The sequence below is a fragment of the Lissotriton vulgaris genome, chromosome 5, assembly GCF_964263255.1.
Source record: "Lissotriton vulgaris chromosome 5, aLisVul1.2, whole genome shotgun sequence".
Lineage (NCBI taxonomy): Eukaryota > Metazoa > Chordata > Amphibia > Caudata > Salamandridae > Lissotriton > Lissotriton vulgaris.
In genome coordinates, this window is record NC_141693.1 from 53,671,149 (window position 1) to 53,689,579 (window position 18,431).

The 18,431-nt window shown below is 49.2% G+C and overlaps 1 protein-coding gene across 1 annotated transcript in view; it reads left to right on the forward strand.

The window, feature by feature from the left end:
- LOC147710130 (E3 ubiquitin-protein ligase TRIM39-like) overlaps nucleotides 1–18,431 on the forward strand; it is a 151,665-nt gene that overhangs the window by 61,394 nt on the left and 71,840 nt on the right. Inside the window, exon 3 of the mRNA XM_086920825.1 lies at nucleotides 12,366–12,596. Within this exon, the coding sequence (XP_086776951.1) occupies nucleotides 12,366–12,596 (231 nt within the window). The remainder of the gene's footprint in view (nucleotides 1–12,365; nucleotides 12,597–18,431) is intronic.

Here is an 18,431-nt window from a genome sequence, read left to right on the forward strand (position 1 = left end):
GGATCCAGCGTCTCTGCATGCGGTGGGTTCTCTTCTTGCACTCGCTCCATGGATCGAGCGTCTCTGCCTGCGGTGGGTTCTCTTCCTTGCACTCGCTCCATGGATCGAGCGTCTCTGCCTGCGGGGGGTTCTGTTCCTTGCACTCGCTCCAGGGATCGAGCGTCTCTGCCTGCGGTGGGTTCTCTTCCTTGCACTCGCTCCATGGATCGAGCGTCTCTGCAGCTTCACATATTCTGATCTCCCTACAGTTCGTGAGGTGTCTGAGGGAAGGGGGAGGGCAGGAGTGTGAGAAGGACGTCAGACAGTAGAAGTGAAGTTATTGAATTTAAAACGTTTTAAATAGCGCGAACAAGATCCCAAAGGATATCAGCGTGCTTTACAATGGATGGGAGGAAGGACATAAATGCAATATCGACATAACGTGAGAATAAAAAAAACAGGGATAATCGCATAATTACAAGACAAATTAATCAAGGAGAGTAATACAATAAACAGGTATATAGCGAGAAACTAAAGGGGGCACACTATGTGGTAAAAAGACTAGCATCAAATGATGGTACAATGGTTGTAGGATCAATGACTTCGAGTAGTAAGGTAGCAAGAGGCTGCAGGTCAGAAATTAGGAAAAGCACGCTAATGATATGAAGAAACTATCATCCTCTCCACCTTCCGCTGAACTCCCACACTAAGGACGGCTTGTTGGAAGCTTTTTTAGGTCTCGGCTAAACGCGCGGAAGCGCGTCTCCGCCGAGATCTTTTGTTAGCGAGTGTGCTTCCCAGGAGACAGTTTCGGCCGCGCGCATCCTTGGAGCCGATTTGAAACGGGAACGCGCGCTGTGGCCAGGCGCTGTCTCCTGGGAAGCTCAAGCACCACACACGCATGCGCATACACACACACAAGCGCCCATGCACGCACGCACATACATACATACAGAGACACCCCCCCTGACACATGCATACACACAAGTGCACCGAGGCCCCCCTCCCTCCCTCCCTCCCCCGCCGTCGCACACATACATACACACACGAGCATACACGCACACACACAAGTGCACCAAGCCCCCCCAGCCTTTTGGAACTTACCTGGCCAATGTCGGGGACTCTGCTCTCAGCACGCGGCGCCCAACCTCCTGCTGGCGCGGCCCCGGGGCTCCACACCGCTCAGAGGAGCCCCGGGCGCGAGACGCATTTGACTCCGCCTGCCTCCTTTTCCGGTCTGGACGTGGCCCCGCCCCCGTCACAGGCGACCGTGCCTGACTTCCGGCGCGGCCGCGGCGGGATTCCGGGGGCATTGTCAACCCTTCCCACGTTATTAGCTGCAATCTCACGTGTTGAAAGTGCAAGTGATGTGTTTTGACATCGCCTGCATAGTGCGAAAGACATTCCACCCGTTCGACTTAATGGATGCCCTGCCACAGAGATCACATGAAGCGAAACTGAAACGACGTCCAACACGGAATTGCGGAATTTGAGCATTACTGTTTTAGTTTTTACACGTCGAATTTCCTCGAGGGCCTAATGTCTTTAAATCTATCGATTTTAAAACCGATGTGCTCTTTTGGTTATTTCGTTTTCCAAGCAATTTACGATATGACTGATTCAAATGGTTCCCTATAATTATTTGCAACTTTGCGTTCTACACTATCAAAGAATGCTTATTTTTAAATATGTATATTGCATCTCATGATTATCCAAGTGAAGTTGTTATTTCTGATAAAATTGTTAATAAACAGCTTCTTGGTTCAGCATTCTATATCGATTGAGGAATACAAATGCTGCCTTTTATCAAGTTAGGAATACACTGATACATGATTCACGAATCGAACTGTGATACTGAGTCATGCATTTATGGACTTTCTGCCCTTTATTACGCTCTATGCACTTTAAACCCTTAATCAAGCTCATATCCACCTTATAAACAGTCGATGGAATTAGTGCAAAGAAATACATTTTGTTTGTTGAGTACGTATATTAGCCAAGAACTAAATGAGCTTTTGTATCCCACAATATTGTGCAGAGTGCTGAGTGCAGAGTAGTGAGTGCAGAGTAGTGAGTGCAGAGTAGTGAGTGCAGAGTAGTGAGTGCAGAGTAGTGAGTGCCGAGTAGTGAGTGCCGAGTAGTGAGTGCCGAGTAGTGAGTAGTGAGTGCCGAGTAGTGAGTGCAGAGTAGTGAGTGCCGAGTAGTGAGTGCCGAGTAGTGAGTGCCGAGTAGTGAGTGCCGAGTAGTGAGTGCCGAGTAGTGAGTGCCGAGTAGTGAGTGCAGAGTAGCGAGTGCAGAGTAGCGAGTGCCGAGTAGCGAGTGCCGAGTAGTGAGTGCCGATTAGTGAGTAGTGAGTGCAGAGTAGTGAGTGCAGAGTAGTGAGTGCTGAGTGCAGAGTAGTAATGCAGAGTAGTGAGTAGTGAGTAGTGAGTACTGAGTGCAGAGTAGTGAGTGCAGAGTAGTGAGTGCAGAGTAGTGAGTGCAGAGTAGTGAGTGCAGAGTAGTGAGTGCAGAGTAGTGAGTGCAGAGTAGAGAGTGCAGAGTAGAGAGTGCAGAGTAGTGAGTAGTGAGTGCAGAGTAGTGAGTGCAGAGTAGTGAGTGGTGAGTGCAGAGTGCAGAGTAGTGAGTGCAGAGTAGTGAGTGCAGAGTAGTGAGTGCAGAGTAGTGAGTGCAGAGTAGTGAGTGCAGAGTAGTGAGTGCAGAGTAGTGTGTGCAGAGTAGTGTGTGCAGAGTAGTGTGCACTCTGCACTCACTACTCTGCACTCTGCACTGAGTAGTGAGTGCAGAGTAGTGAGTAGTGAGTGCTGAGTGCAGAGTAGTGAGTGCAGAGTAGTGAGTGCAGAGTAGTGAGTGCAGAGTAGTGAGTGGTGAGTGCTGAGTGCAGAGTAGTGAGTGCAGAGTAGTGAGTAGTGAGTGCTGAGTGCAGAGTAGTGAGTGCAGAGTAGTGAGTGCAGAGTAGTGAGTGCAGAGTAGTGAGTGCAGAGTAGTGAGTGCAGAGTAGTGAGTGCAGAGTAGTGAGTGCAGAGTAGTGAGTGCAGAGTAGTGAGTAGTGAGTGCAGAGTAGTGAGTGGTGAGTGCTGAGTGCAGAGTAGTGAGTGGTGAGTGCCGAGTGGTGAGTGCAGAGTGGTGAGTGCAGAGTGGTGAGTGCAGAGTGGTGAGTGCAGAGTAGTGAGTGCAGAGTGGTGAGTGCAGAGTGGTGAGTGCAGAGTGGTGAGTGCAGAGTAGTGAGTGCAGAGTAGTGAGTGCAGAGTAGTGAGTGCAGAGTAGTGAGTGCAGAGTAGTGAGTGCAGAGTAGTGAGTGCAGAGTAGTGAGTGCAGAGTAGTGAGTGCAGAGTAGTGAGTGCAGAGTAGTGAGTGCAGAGTAGTGAGTGCAGAGTAGTGAGTAATGAGTGCAGAGTAGTGAGTGGTGAGTGCAGAGTAGTGAGTGGTGAGTGCAGTGTAGTGAGTGGTGAGTGCAGAGTAGTGAGTAGTGTGTGCAGAGTAGTGTGTGCAGAGTAGTGTGTGCAGAGTAGTGTGTGCAGAGTAGTGTGTGCAGAGTAGTGTGTGCAGAGTAGTGTGTGCAGAGTAGTGTGTGCAGAGTAGTGTGTGCAGAGTAGTGTGTGCAGAGTAGTGTGTGCAGAGTAGTGAGTAGTGAGTGCAGAGTAGTGTGTGCAGAGTAGTGTGTGCAGAGTAGTGTGTGCAGAGTAGTGTGTGCAGAGTAGTGTGTGCAGAGTAGTGTGTGCAGAGTAGTGAGTGGTGAGTGCCGAGTGGTGAGTGCAGAGTGGTGAGTGCAGAGTGGTGAGTGCAGAGTGGTGAGTGCAGAGTAGTGAGTGCAGAGTGGTGAGTGCAGAGTGGTGAGTGCAGAGTGGTGAGTGCAGAGTAGTGAGTGCAGAGTAGTGAGTGCAGAGTAGTGAGTGCAGAGTAGTGAGTGCAGAGTAGTGAGTGCAGAGTAGTGAGTGCAGAGTAGTGAGTGCAGAGTAGTGAGTGCAGAGTAGTGAGTAATGAGTGCAGAGTAGTGAGTGGTGAGTGCAGAGTAGTGAGTGGTGAGTGCAGTGTAGTGAGTGGTGAGTGCAGAGTAGTGAGTAGTGTGTGCAGAGTAGTGTGTGCAGAGTAGTGTGTGCAGAGTAGTGTGTGCAGAGTAGTGTGTGCAGAGTAGTGTGTGCAGAGTAGTGTGTGCAGAGTAGTGTGTGCAGAGTAGTGTGTGCAGAGTAGTGAGTAGTGAGTGCAGAGTATTGAGTGCAGAGTAGTGTGTGCAGAGTAGTGTGTGCAGAGTAGTGTGTGCAGAGTAGTGTGTGCAGAGTAGTGTGTGCAGAGTAGTGTGTGCAGAGTAGTGTGTGCAGAGTAGTGTGTGCAGAGTAGTGTGTGCAGAGTAGTGTGTGCAGAGTAGTGAGTGCAGAGTAGTGAGTGCAGAGTAGTGAGTGGTGAGTGCAGAGTGGTGAGTGCAGAGTGGTGAGTGCAGAGTGGTGAGTGCAGAGTAGTGAGTGCAGAGTAGTGAGTGCAGAGTAGTGAGTGCAGAGTAGTGAGTGCAGAGTAGTGAGTGCAGAGTGGTGAGTGCAGAGTGGTGAGTGCAGAGTGGTGAGTGCAGAGTGGTGAGTGCAGAGTGGTGAGTGCAGAGTGGTGAGTGCAGAGTAGTGAGTGCAGAGTAGTGAGTGCAGAGTAGTGAGTGCAGAGTAGTGAGTGCAGAGTAGTGAGTGCAGAGTAGTGAGTGCAGAGTGCAGAGTAGTGAGTGCAGAGTGCAGAGTAGTGAGTGCAGAGTAGTGAGTAGTGAGTGCAGAGTAGTGAGTAGTGAGTAGTGAGTGCAGAGTAGTGAGTAGTGAGTGCAGAGTAGTGAGTAGTGAGTGCAGAGTAGTGAGTAGTGAGTGCAGAGTAGTGAGTAGTGAGTGCAGAGTAGTGAGTGCAGAGTAGTGAGTGCAGAGTAGTGAGTGCAGAGTAGTGAGTGCAGAGTAGTGAGTGCAGAGTAGTGAGTGCAGAGTAGTGAGTGCAGAGTAGTGAGTAGTGAGTGCAGAGTAGTGAGTAGTGAGTGCAGAGTAGTGAGTAGTGAGTGCAGAGTAGTGAGCAGTGAGTGCAGAGTAGTGAGCAGTGAGTGCAGAGTAGTGAGCAGTGAGTGCAGAGTAGTGAGTAGTGAGTGCAGAGTAGTGAGTAGTGAGTAGTGAGTGCAGAGTAGTGAGTAGTGAGTGCAGAGTAGTGAGTAGTGAGTGCAGAGTAGTGAGTAGTGAGTGCAGAGTAGTGAGTAGTGAGTGCAGAGTAGTGAGTAGTGAGTGCAGAGTAGTGAGTGCAGAGTAGTGAGTGCAGAGTAGTGAGTGCAGAGTAGTGAGTGCAGAGTAGTGAGTGCAGAGTAGTGAGTGCAGAGTAGTGAGTGCAGAGTAGTGAGTAGTGAGTGCAGAGTAGTGAGTGCAGAGTAGTGAGTAGTGAGTGCAGAGTAGTGAGTAGTGAGTGCAGAGTAGTGAGCAGTGAGTGCAGAGTAGTGAGTAATGAGTGCAGAGTAATGAGTGCAGAGTAGTGAGTGCAGAGTAGTGAGTGCAGAGTAGTGAGTGCAGAGTAGTGAGTGCAGAGTAGTGAGTGCAGAGTAGTGAGTGCAGAGTAGTGAGTGCAGAGCAGTGAGTGCAGAGCAGTGAGTGCAGAGCAGTGAGTGCAGAGTAGTGAGTGCAGAGTAGTGAGTGCAGAGTAGTGAGTGGTGAGTGCAGAGTAGTGAGTGGTGAGTGCAGTGTAGTGAGTGGTGAGTGCAGAGTAGTGAGTAGTGAGTGCAGAGTAGTGAGTAGTGAGTGCAGAGTAGTGAGTAGTGAGTGCAGAGTAGTGAGTAATGAGTGCAGAGTAGTGAGTGCAGAGTAGTGAGTGCAGAGTAGTGAGTGCAGAGTAGTGAGTGCAGAGTAGTGAGTGCAGAGTAGTGAGTGCAGAGTAGTGAGTGCAGAGTAGTGAGTGCAGAGTAGTGAGTGCAGAGTAGTGAGTGCAGAGTAGTGAGTGCAGAGTAGTGAGTGCAGAGTAGTGAGTGCAGAGTAGTGAGTGCAGTGTAGTGAGTGGTGAGTGCAGAGTAGTGAGTAGTGAGTGCAGAGTAGTGAGTAGTGAGTGCAGAGTAGTGAGTAGTGAGTGCAGAGTAGTGAGTAGTGAGTGCAGAGTAGTGAGTAATGAGTGCAGAGTAGTGAGTGCAGAGTAGTGAGTGCAGAGTAGTGAGTGCAGAGTAGTGAGTGCAGAGTAGTGAGTGCAGAGTAGTGAGTGCAGAGTAGTGAGTGCAGAGTAGTGAGTGCAGAGTGCAGAGTAGTGAGTGCAGAGTAGTGAGTGCAGAGTAGTGAGTGCAGAGTAGTGAGTGCAGAGTAGTGAGTGCAGAGTAGTGAGTGCAGAGTAGTGAGTGCAGAGTAGTGAGTAGTGAGTGCAGAGTAGTGAGTAGTGAGTGCAGAGTAGTGAGTAGTGAGTGCAGAGTAGTGAGTAGTGAGTGCAGAGTAGTGAGTAATGAGTGCAGAGTAGTGAGTAGTGAGTGCAGAGTAGTGAGTAGTGAGTGCAGAGTAGTGAGTAATGAGTGCAGAGTAGTGAGTGGTGAGTGCAGAGTAGTGAGTGGTGAGTGCAGTGTAGTGAGTGGTGAGTGCAGTGTAGTGAGTGGTGAGTGCAGAGTAGTGAGTAGTGAGTGCAGAGTAGTGAGTGGTGAGTGCAGAGTAGTGAGTGGTGAGTGCAGTGTAGTGAGTGGTGAGTGCAGTGTAGTGAGTGGTGAGTGCAGAGTAGTGAGTAGTGAGTGCAGAGTAGTGAGTAATGAGTGCAGAGTAGTGAGTGCAGAGTAGTGAGTGCAGAGTAGTAAGTGCAGAGTAGTGAGTGCAGAGTAGTGAGTGCAGAGTAGTGAGTGCAGAGTAGTGAGTGCAGAGTAGTGAGTGCAGAGTAGTGAGTGCAGAGTAGTGAGTGCAGAGTAGTGAGTGCAGAGTAGTGAGTGCAGAGTAGTGAGTGCAGAGTAGTGAGTGCAGAGTAGTGAGTGCAGAGTAGTGAGTAGTGAGTGCAGAGTAGTGAGTAGTGAGTGCAGAGTAGTGAGTAGTGAGTGCAGAGTAGTGAGTAGTGAGTGCAGAGTAGTGCGTGGTGAGTGCAGAGTAGTGAGTGGTGAGTGCAGAGTAGGGAGTGGTGAGTGCAGAGTAGTGAGTGCAGAGTAGTGAGTAGTGAGTGCAGAGTAGTGAGTAGTGAGTGCAGAGTAGTGCGTGGTGAGTGCAGAGTAGTGAGTGGTGAGTGCAGAGTAGGGAGTGGTGAGTGCAGAGTAGTGAGTAGTGAGTGCAGAGTAGTGCGTGGTGAGTGCAGAGTAGTGTGTGCAGAGTAGTGTGTGCAGAGTAGTGTGTGCAGAGTAGTGTGTGCAGAGTAGTGTGTGCAGAGTAGTGTGTGCAGAGTAGTGTGTGCAGAGTAGTGTGTGCAGAGTAGTGTGTGCAGAGTAGTGTGTGCAGAGTAGTGAGTGCAGAGTAGTGAGTGCAGAGTAGTGAGTGCAGAGTAGTGAGTGCAGAGTAGTGAGTAGTGAGTAGTGAGTGCAGAGTAGTGAGTAGTGAGTGCAGAGTAGTGAGTAGTGAGTGCAGAGTAGTGAGTAGTGAGTGCAGAGTAGTGAGTAGTGAGTGCAGAGTAGTGAGTAGTGAGTGCAGAGTAGTGCGTGGTGAGTGCAGAGTAGTGTGTGCAGAGTAGTGAGTAGTGAGTGCAGAGTAGTGAGTAGTGAGTGCAGAGTAGTGCGTGGTGAGTGCAGAGTAGTGAGTGGTGAGTGCAGAGTAGGGAGTGGTGAGTGCAGAGTAGTGAGTAGTGAGTGCAGAGTAGTGCGTGGTGAGTGCAGAGTAGTGTGTGCAGAGTAGTGTGTGCAGAGTAGTGTGTGCAGAGTAGTGTGTGCAGAGTAGTGTGTGCAGAGTAGTGTGTGCAGAGTAGTGTGTGCAGAGTAGTGTGTGCAGAGTAGTGTGTGCAGAGTAGTGTGTGCAGAGTAGTGAGTGCAGAGTAGTGAGTGCAGAGTAGTGAGTGCAGAGTAGTGAGTGCAGAGTAGTGAGTAGTGAGTAGTGAGTGCAGAGTAGTGAGTAGTGAGTGCAGAGTAGTGAGTAGTGAGTGCAGAGTAGTGAGTAGTGAGTGCAGAGTAGTGAGTAGTGAGTGCAGAGTAGTGAGTAGTGAGTGCAGAGTAGTGCGTGGTGAGTGCAGAGTAGTGTGTGCAGAGTAGTGTGTGCAGAGTAGTGTGTGCAGAGTAGTGTGTGCAGAGTAGTGTGTGCAGAGTAGTGTGTGCAGAGTAGTGTGTGCAGAGTAGTGTGTGCAGAGTAGTGAGTGCAGAGTAGTGAGTGCAGAGTAGTGAGTGCAGAGTAGTGAGTAGTGAGTAGTGAGTGCAGAGTAGTGAGTAGTGAGTGCAGAGTAGTGAGTAGTGAGTGCAGAGTAGTGAGTAGTGAGTGCAGAGTAGTGAGTAGTGAGTGCAGAGTAGTGAGTGCAGAGTAGTGAGTGCAGAGTAGTAAGTGCAGAGTAGTGAGTGCAGAGTAGTGAGTGCAGAGTAGTGAGTGCAGAGTAGTGAGTGCAGAGTAGTGAGTGCAGAGTAGTGAGTGCAGAGTAGTGAGTGCAGAGTAGTGAGTGCAGAGTAGTGAGTGCAGAGTAGTGAGTAGTGAGTGCAGAGTAGTGAGTAGTGAGTGCAGAGTAGTGAGTAGTGAGTGCAGAGTAGTGAGTAGTGAGTGCAGAGTAGTGCGTGGTGAGTGCAGAGTAGTGAGTGGTGAGTGCAGAGTAGGGAGTGGTGAGTGCAGAGTAGTGAGTGCAGAGTAGTGAGTAGTGAGTGCAGAGTAGTGAGTAGTGAGTGCAGAGTAGTGAGTAGTGAGTGCAGAGTAGTGAGTAGTGAGTGCAGAGTAGTGAGTAGTGAGTGCAGAGTAGTGAGTAGTGAGTGCAGAGTAGTGAGTAATGAGTGCAGAGTAGTGAGTAGTGAGTGCAGAGTAGTGAGTAGTGAGTGCAGAGTAGTGAGTGGTGAGTGCAGAGTAGGGAGTGGTGAGTGCAGAGTAGTGAGTGCAGAGTAGTGAGTAGTGAGTGCAGAGTAGTGAGTAGTGAGTGCAGAGTAGTGAGTAGTGAGTGCAGAGTAGTGCGTGGTGAGTGCAGAGTAGTGAGTGGTGAGTGCAGAGTAGGGAGTGGTGAGTGCAGAGTAGTGAGTGCAGAGTAGTGAGTGGTGAGTGCAGAGTAGTGCGTGGTGAGTGCAGAGTAGTGAGTGGTGAGTGCAGAGTAGTGAGTGGTGAGTGCAGAGTAGGGAGTGGTGAGTGCAGAGTAGGGAGTGGTGAGTGCAGAGTAGTGAGTGCAGAGTAGTGAGTAGTGAGTGCAGAGTAGTGCGTGGTGAGTGCAGAGTAGTGTGTGCAGAGTAGTGTGTGCAGAGTAGTGTGTGCAGAGTAGTGTGTGCAGAGTAGTGTGTGCAGAGTAGTGTGTGCAGAGTAGTGTGTGCAGAGTAGTGTGTGCAGAGTAGTGAGTGCAGAGTAGTGAGTAGTGAGTGCAGAGTAGTGAGTAGTGAGTGCAGAGTAGTGAGTAGTGAGTGCAGAGTAGTGAGTAGTGAGTGCAGAGTAGTGAGTAGTGAGTGCAGAGTAGTGAGTAGTGAGTGCAGAGTAGTGAGTAGTGAGTGCAGAGTAGTGAGTAATGAGTGCAGAGTAGTGAGTAGTGAGTGCAGAGTAGTGAGTAGTGAGTGCAGAGTAGTGAGTAGTGAGTGCAGAGTAGTGAGTGGTGAGTGCAGTGTAGTGAGTGGTGAGTGCAGAGTAGTGAGTAGTGAGTGCAGAGTAGTGAGTAGTGAGTGCAGAGTAGTGAGTAGTGAGTGCAGAGTAGTGAGTAATGAGTGCAGAGTAGTGAGTGCAGAGTAGTGAGTGCAGAGTAGTGAGTGCAGAGTAGTGAGTGCAGAGTAGTGAGTGCAGAGTAGTGAGTGCAGAGTAGTGAGTAATGAGTGCAGAGTAGTGAGTGCAGAGTAGTGAGTGCAGAGTAGTGAGTGCAGAGTAGTGAGTAGTGAGTGCAGAGTAGTGAGTAGTGAGTGCAGAGTAGTGAGTAGTGAGTGCAGAGTAGTGAGTAGTGAGTGCAGAGTAGTGAGTAGTGAGTGCAGAGTAGTGAGTAATGAGTGCAGAGTGGTGAGTGGTGAGTGCAGAGTAGTGAGTGGTGAGTGCAGAGTAGTGAGTGGTGAGTGCAGTGTAGTGAGTGGTGAGTGCAGTGTAGTGAGTAGTGAGTGCAGAGTAGTGAGTGCAGAGTAGTGAGTGCAGAGTAGTGTGTGCAGAGTAGTGTGTGCAGAGTAGTGTGTGCAGAGTAGTGAGTGCAGAGTAGTGAGTGCAGAGTAGTGAGTGCAGAGTAGTGTGTGCAGAGTAGTGTGTGCAGAGTAGTGTGTGCAGAGTAGTGTGTGCAGAGTAGTGAGTGCAGAGTAGTGAGTGCAGAGTAGTGAGTGCAGAGTAGTGAGTGCAGAGTAGTGAGTAATGAGTGCAGAGTAGTGAGTGCAGAGTAGTGAGTGCAGAGTAGTGAGTGCAGAGTAGTGAGTGCAGAGTAGTGAGTGCAGAGTAGTGAGTGCAGAGTAGTGAGTGCAGAGTAGTGAGTGGTGAGTGCAGAGTAGTGAGTGGTGAGTGCAGAGTAGTGAGTGGTGAGTGCAGAGTAGTGAGTGCAGAGTAGTGAGTAGTGAGTGCAGAGTAGTGAGTGGTGAGTGCAGAGTAGTGAGTGCAGAGTAGTGAGTGCAGAGTAGTGAGTGCAGAGTAGTGAGTGCAGAGTAATGAGTGCAGAGTAGTGAGTGCAGAGTAGTGAGTGCAGAGTAGTGAGTGCAGAGTAGTGAGTGCAGAGTAGTGAGTGCAGAGTAGTGAGTGCAGAGTAGTGAGTAGTGAGTGCAGAGTAGTGAGTGGTGAGTGCAGAGTAGTGAGTGCAGAGTAGTGAGTGCAGAGTAGTGAGTGCAGAGTAGTGAGTGCAGAGTAGTGAGTAGTGAGTGCAGAGTAGTGAGTGGTGAGTGCAGAGTAGTGAGTGCAGAGTAGTGAGTGCAGAGTAGTGAGTGCAGAGTAGTGAGTGCAGAGTAGTGAGTGCAGAGTAGTGAGTGCAGAGTAGTGAGTGCAGAGTAGTGAGTGCAGAGTAATGAGTGCAGAGTAGTGAGTGCAGAGTAGTGAGTGCAGAGTAGTGAGTGCAGAGTAGTGAGTGCAGAGTAGTGAGTAGTGAGTGCAGAGTAGTGAGTAGTGAGTGCAGAGTAGTGAGTAGTGAGTGCAGAGTAGTGAGTAGTGAGTGCAGAGTAGTGAGTAATGAGTGCAGAGTAGTGAGTAATGAGTGCAGAGTAGTGAGTGGTGAGTGCAGAGTAGTGAGTGGTGAGTGCAGTGTAGTGAGTGGTGAGTGTAGTGAGTGGTGAGTGCAGTGTAGTGAGTAGTGAGTGCAGAGTAGTGAGTAGTGAGTGCAGAGTAGTGAGTAGTGAGTGCAGAGTAGTGAGTGCAGAGTAGTGAGTGCAGAGTAGTGAGTGCAGAGTAGTGAGTGCAGAGTAGTGAGTGCAGAGTAGTGTGTGCAGAGTAGTGTGTGCAGAGTAGTGTGTGCAGAGTAGTGTGTGCAGAGTAGTGTGTGCAGAGTAGTGTGTGCAGAGTAGTGTGTGCAGAGTAGTGAGTAGTGAGTGCAGAGTAGTGAGTAATGAGTGCAGAGTAGTGAGTGCAGAGTAGTGAGTGCAGAGTAGTGAGTGCAGAGTAGTGAGTGCAGAGTAGTGAGTGCAGAGTAGTGAGTGCAGAGTAGTGAGTGCAGAGTAGTGAGTGCAGAGTAGTGAGTGCAGAGTAGTGAGTGGTGAGTGCAGAGTAGTGAGTGGTGAGTGCAGAGTAGTGAGTGGTGAGTGCAGAGTAGTGAGTGGTGAGTGCAGAGTAGTGAGTGCAGAGTAGTGAGTAGTGAGTGCAGAGTAGTGAGTGGTGAGTGCAGAGTAGTGAGTGCAGAGTAGTGTGTGCAGAGTAGTGAGTGCAGAGTAGTGAGTGCAGAGTAGTGAGTGCAGAGTAGTGAGTGCAGAGTAGTGAGTGCAGAGTAGTGAGTGGTGAGTGCAGAGTAGTGAGTGCAGAGTAGTGAGTGCAGAGTAGTGAGTGCAGAGTGAGTGTGCAGAACAGTGAGTGCAGAGTGAGTGTGCAGAGCAGTGAGTGCAGAGTGAGTGTGCAGAGCAGTGAGTGCAGAGTGAGTGTGCAGAGCAGTGAGTGCAGAGTGAGTGTGCAGAGCAGTGAGTGCAGAGTGAGTGTGCAGAGCAGTGAGTGCAGAGTGAGTATGCAGAGCAGTGAGTGCAGAGTGAGTGTGCAGAGCAGTGAGTGCAGAGTGAGTGTGCAGAGCATTGTGTGCTGTTGAGTGCAGAGTGCTGTGTATTGGCAATGTTAATGACAATGCCATTTATTTTTGATTTAAAGAAAAAAAAATGTCATGAGCAATGCCAATAGCTCTACCTTTAATGATGCCGAGACCATTGCATTGCAAATGCTTGTTATATCTAACCATCTTTTCTTTGCTCCTGACAGGACACGTTAAGAACTGAGAAGCAGAAAATTGAATCTGAATTTGAAAAACTACAGCAGCTCCTGAAAGAAAATAAGCAAGCACTGCATGAAAAACTGGAGGAGATGGAGAAGAAAATTACCATGGCAGAAAATGCAAATATCACCAAACTGTCCAATCAAATCATCTCTCTCAAGACCCTGATAACGGAGATAGAAAAGAAGTGTGAGGCGCCGGCGTGGGAACTCCTGAAGGTGAGATACTGTTTGGTAAATTAAACAAAAGAAGGAAGTGAATTATCTATTTTTTGTGTGCAGTGTTACATGTGTCGGCGGAACACACATGATCTCCTGTCTGAGTCAATGCACAGTGACCCCATGCACTCCGACAGGCACACAGCATACATACAGACAGTTCTATATTGTCCCTTTTATGCTGAGAGCTCAATACAATATACAAACAGCTGACTTTACCTTAACTTCTTACAATGTCACATACATGTCAGTAACCCATCTCAATATGCAGAAGAGTTGTTTTGTATATATGCATTTTTTCTTATTATGCGCGGTGCAGCACACCAACCAATCCCAGTGACAGTAATTAACATATGGAGACAGGGGAGCAGAATGTAAAAAAAGCAGGATAAAAATGTGCAGCATAGTGAGAAGCAAAATCTGTGAGAATGTGAAAGAAACCAACTTCCTCAGAAGTGTGAAAACATTTCTTTCTCTTCTACAGCGTTTACTTTTTTCCTAATGGACACTACATATTTTAACTTCATGTTAGGATGAACAGTGAGCTATGTAATTCGTCATTTATAAAAAGGTAATGATTTTTTTAAAAATATTAATTTATTGCCATTTTGTTCTATCATAACAGCAGATCACACTATATATTATATCAATAAATATATCAGCACTTAAGTTCACACTGGAAACAGTAAATGAGTAAGTAATGCATTTATAGAGCGCGCGCGCGTCTGTGGTATGCCAATGTATCAGCGAGCAATATAGAAGTGGAATTAGTGTACATGGAAACGTTTTGTTCCAAAATTATAGTAAACGGAATTAACAAAGTTGTTAACGCTCCTTCAGGGTGAAGCCAAAAATATAAATTTACAGTTATAATAACAAAAACTGAAAACAACAGATTAGGTCCCCAGGGCGGCAACTGAAGCCCAATAACACGATCACTGTAAGATCAGGGGCCTCATTTATGAGGTTTTACCATACGGCAGCGCCGCACGCCTTCCTGTTGCGCTGCCCTACGGTAAAAGAAAAGGGCAGGGATGCGCTGTGTCTATCAGGTACGGCACATTCCTGTCCTTTTCTCCTGCGCCGGCGCACAACGGGCTGCTGTGCGCCGAGGCAGGCCCCTTATTACCATGGTGCAAGGGCGCCTGCGTTGCGGGGATGATTGTTTCTGTGCAGGAAGGGAAACCTTCAGAGGAGGCTTTTTTCTCTTTCTATGTGTGTTGCAGAACGACAGTAAAATAAAGTTATTTCCCCTCGCTGTGCCTCCAGCAATGCTAATGCTAGAGCTTTCTGAATTGTCTACGGTGAGAAAGCATTCAACTTTCTGAACCTGGTGGCGCTGTCCGAGTGGGGCGGGATGAAAGTAATCTCCACACATGCTTGTTCAGACAGGCTAGGGGAGTTCTGAGGGATCACTTTGATTTTGTCTTCAAAGTGGTTGGACAGAGAATCACAAAGTGCTTGTGACGCATGTATTTCTTGAGAGCAAAGTCTAGGGTTTATGAAAGCGTTAAGCACTTTAAATAGCACTTTGGAAGAATTTTCTGCCTGATTGATTTGGTTAGAAATATAAGTTGTCAATTTTTGTAAGGCTTCAGAAGAGTAAGTGATTCTTGGGGGTACCTCAGTTCTGATGGAAGGGGGGCAGGGGTTCTGGCTCCTGGTGACGGACGGGCGCCGACGGGTTTCCGCACTGGCCTCCTTGGGGCAGAGTAACAACGCAGCGATGTGCGCTGCGTTGCATTGCTGTGGATCTATCAAGCTGCTCCGGGCCACGGAAGCTGGACTTACGTGGCTTGATAAATCACACTTAAGGGTTGTATTGTGGTGCAAAAGCAGCTCTATCCATTCATAAATATGGCCCTAGGGATCATCTTTCTCTGGTTCCAGGCCCAATTCTAAAACAGTCTAAGGTGAATTTGTTTATTCTGATCATGGCCGTCAATGTTGGTACAGAAATGTAATTGACCAATAAAGTTAGACTAAAAGCCATTTCTGCTTCTATGAAAATTATAGATAAATGTTTGTTTATAACTGGAGCTCATTTGAGAAAGGGTGTGGCCAAACTAGTGCTCACTGTAGACCCTTGTCTGATAATGAAGCCATGTTTTCCAGGGTGACCAAATTTGGGGCTCAAGGCCACCACCCATGTAGATAAAAATGTGGATTACACTTCCTTTTCAATGCTTACAAGAGAAAATGGGAGACTTTTCGGTCTCAAAGATAGGCAAACTCTTGCTCCTGTTAGAATGGTGGTCCGTAGCCCGTTAATGTGACCTCTTGAGGAATCTTTAGAAAGACTGGATGAAAACCCTGAGAGTTCCTTGTATTGCTCTCACTGAAGACCATGAGGAACCGGATCCGGAGCATCTCAAAGCGACCTCACAGCCTCCTTTATATCTTTAATTCTGAATGTGAATTTAAGATACAAGACGGTGCCTGGGTCCAGGTCCACAAGAATAACAGCCATAAAAAACAAAGATATCGAAGGGAGATTGGACGCCTTCACAATGCCCGCCGCAAATATTGCTTAATCAATCAATCAATCATCGCATTTATATAGCGCGCTACTCACCCAGAGGGTCTCAAGGCGCTGGGGGAGGGGGGTCCGCTACTGCTCGAACAGCCAGGTCTTGAGTTGCTTCCTGAAGGCGAGGTGGTCCTGGGTCAGGCGGAGGTGGGTGGGGAGGGAGTTCCATGTCTTGGCGGCGAGGTAGGAGATGGACCGTCCCCCTGTGGTGGCTCTTCGGATGCGGGGGACGGTGGCAAGGGCGTGGCTGGTCGATCGAAGCTGGCGTTTGGGAGCGTAGAAGTTGAGGCGGCTGTTGAGGTATCCTGGGCCTTGGTTGTGTAGGGCTTTGTGTGCGTGGGTGAGGAGACGGAAGGTGATTCTCTTGTTGACCGGGAGCCAGTGCAGGTCTCTCAGGTGTCCGGAGATGTGGCTGCGACGGGGGATGTCCAGGATGAGTCGTGCTGAGGCGTTCTGGATCCGCTGGAGTCTCTCCTGGAGTTTGGCGGTGGTTCCGGCGTAGAGGGAGTTGCCGTAGTCCAGACGGCTGGTGACGAGGGCCTGGGTGACCGTCTTTCTGGTCTCGGTGGGGATCCACCGGAAGATCTTACGTAGCATGCGCAGGATGTTGAAGCACGACGAGGAGACGGCGTTGACTTGTCTGGTCATGGAGAGGGAGGAGTCCAGGATGAAGCCCAGGTTGCGTGCGTGGTCTGTTGGTTTGGGTGCGCTGCCTAGGGCGGGGGGCCACCAGGAGTCGTCCCAAGCGGCGGGTGAGGATCCCAGGATGAGGACTTCCGTCTTGTCCGAGATCAGTTTAAGGCGGCTGTTCTTCATCCATTCGGCTACCTCTTTCATCCCTTCGTGAAGGTTGGCTCTGGCGGTGGCGGGGTCGTTGGTGAGGGAGAGGATCAGCTGGGTGTCGTCGGCGTAGGAGATGATGTTGAGGTTGTGCTGGCGTGCGATGTCTGCGAGGGGGCTCATGTAGACGTTGAAGAGGGTTGGACTGAGCGAGGAGCCTTGAGGGACGCCGCAGATGACTTCGGTGGCTTCAGATCTGAACGGAGGGAGACGGACTCTCTGTGTCCTTCCGGCGAGGAAGGAGATGATCCACTCCAGTGCCTTCTCCTGGACTCCGACGTTGCTGAGGCGTTGTACTAGGGTACGGTGGCAGACAGTGTCGAAGGCCGCAGAGAGGTCGAGGAGGATGAGGGCCGCTGTTTCTCCGTTGTCGAGCAGCACTCGGATGTCATTGGTGGCTGCGATCAGGGCAGTCTCGGTGCTGTGGTTGGCCCGGAAGCCAGACTGCGAGGGGTCGAGGGATCCGTTCGTCTCGAGGAAGGCAGCCAGCTGCTTGTTGACGGTCTTCTCGATGACTTTTGCAGGAAACGGGAGCAGCGAGATGGGGCGGTAGTTCTTGAGGTCGGTCGGGTCGGCCGATGGCTTCTTGAGTAGGGCGCTGAGTTCGGCATGCTTCCAGCTCTCCGGGAAGGTGGCGGTGTCGAAGGAGGTGTTGATGATGTCCCGCAGGTGGGGTGCGATGACAGCGTCGGCCTTGTTGAAGACGTGGTGAGGGCAGGGGTCGGTCGGAGATCCGGAGTGGATGGAGTTCATCATGCGGATGGTGTCTTCGGTGCTGATCGGAGTCCAGGCGCGGAGGGTGGTGGTGGGGGGCGGTGGTTCGTCGTGGCGTTCGTCGGTTGAGTGCTGAAGCTGTTGTGTATGTCCGCGATCTTGTTGTGGAAGTAGGAGGCGAGGGAGTTGCAGAGGTCTTGCGAAGGGGTGATGTCGTTGTTTCCGGCGTTGGGGTTGGAGAGCTCTACAATGTTGGTTGCGTGTATGTCGCTAACACATCCCAATATAAGGGGCAATAAAACAGAAAAAAACACACGAAAGGGAGTGCCTCAAGAGTCCAACAATTGTATCGGAGAGTATGGTCTCTGTGTTTCTTCTCTCCTCCTTTCACGAAGTACACCTGGTTCAATGGTGTCAATATCAATGTACTCTTCTCCAATATCAAAGTGACATCGGAGCAGTGGTATGAAGTCTCAAACAATGCTCTTTATTATTCTTCAATACATCGAAGAAACACCCACCCAATGCGTTTCTTCCCCTGAAAGGACTTCATCAGGGCTCAAAGAAAATTTACATATGTACATGTACAAACATATCTAAAAACACATCATACAAAATAAATGATTAATCCATTACAATGCATAAACAGTGTTACAACTTACACACACAGGCTCAGACGGAACAACGTTTACATACAAACCATATTTTAAAACAATACTTTGTATCACTTATTACATGCACATTGTTTTCCTATAACATACTAACACATAGTTCACCATTGAAAAGACATACAATCACCAATCCCCAATTTTATTGACAAAATACATTTCCATCATTTATCCCACCAAATCAGAGTGTTATATGCAACACCTTTCTAGTGAATAGTTCATTAATAATTTACCACGTCCTCAACATGGATATCTAATCCAATAACCTTACTTAATGTATTTCGTTACAGCAATGTCACAGCGAAGTCTAAGTGTAAAATCGATCAATTATCCCCGAAATACCTAGATTTACAAAAACATATTAAGATGTTCAGGATTCATATTAACATCAAAAAAAGATTTTTACATTTAATTAAAAAAATATTCCTATTGGAAAAAGACCTTTTGTGAAATGGGACATTGCTGCGGGGGTCCCGTCTGTGACATTAGGATGCGCCCGCCATTAGGATGCGCCCGCCACACTGGCGGGCGCATCCTGCATTCTTGGAATTGCGTCGGGTGGTGCTCTCAGCACCGCCCGCCGCAATGCCAAGAAGGCATGTCGTGCAGTTCCATGCACAACGTGGCAGGCACCGCGCGGTGCCTGCCATGTTGTGCATGGAACTGCAGGGCGGTACCAGAGGTACCCCCCCATGTGCACCCCCCAGAATCCCTGGGGGCCCGCTATGGGCCCCCAATTGCGTGAACCGCCTGCATTTCCCCGCAGACATACTAATATGGATGGCGGTGTCTCCCAGACACCGCCACCATGTTAGCAGCTTTTCCGCACGATTGACACTTCGACGGGGCAGGAGACTGGCGGACGAAAAGACCGTCCGCCGCCATGGTAATGTGGCGGGGGGAAATTTAAAGCGGGCGGTGGTTTATGGCGGGCGGATCGCCACCGCCATACGGGCGGTGGCGATCCGCCCGCCATACTAATGACTCCCCAGTATCTACAAATTCTATTAATATTTAACCTGATATTTGATATCTTTTTATTTTTTTGATAAGAGCATTAAATGTTCAACTCCTCACTTGAAA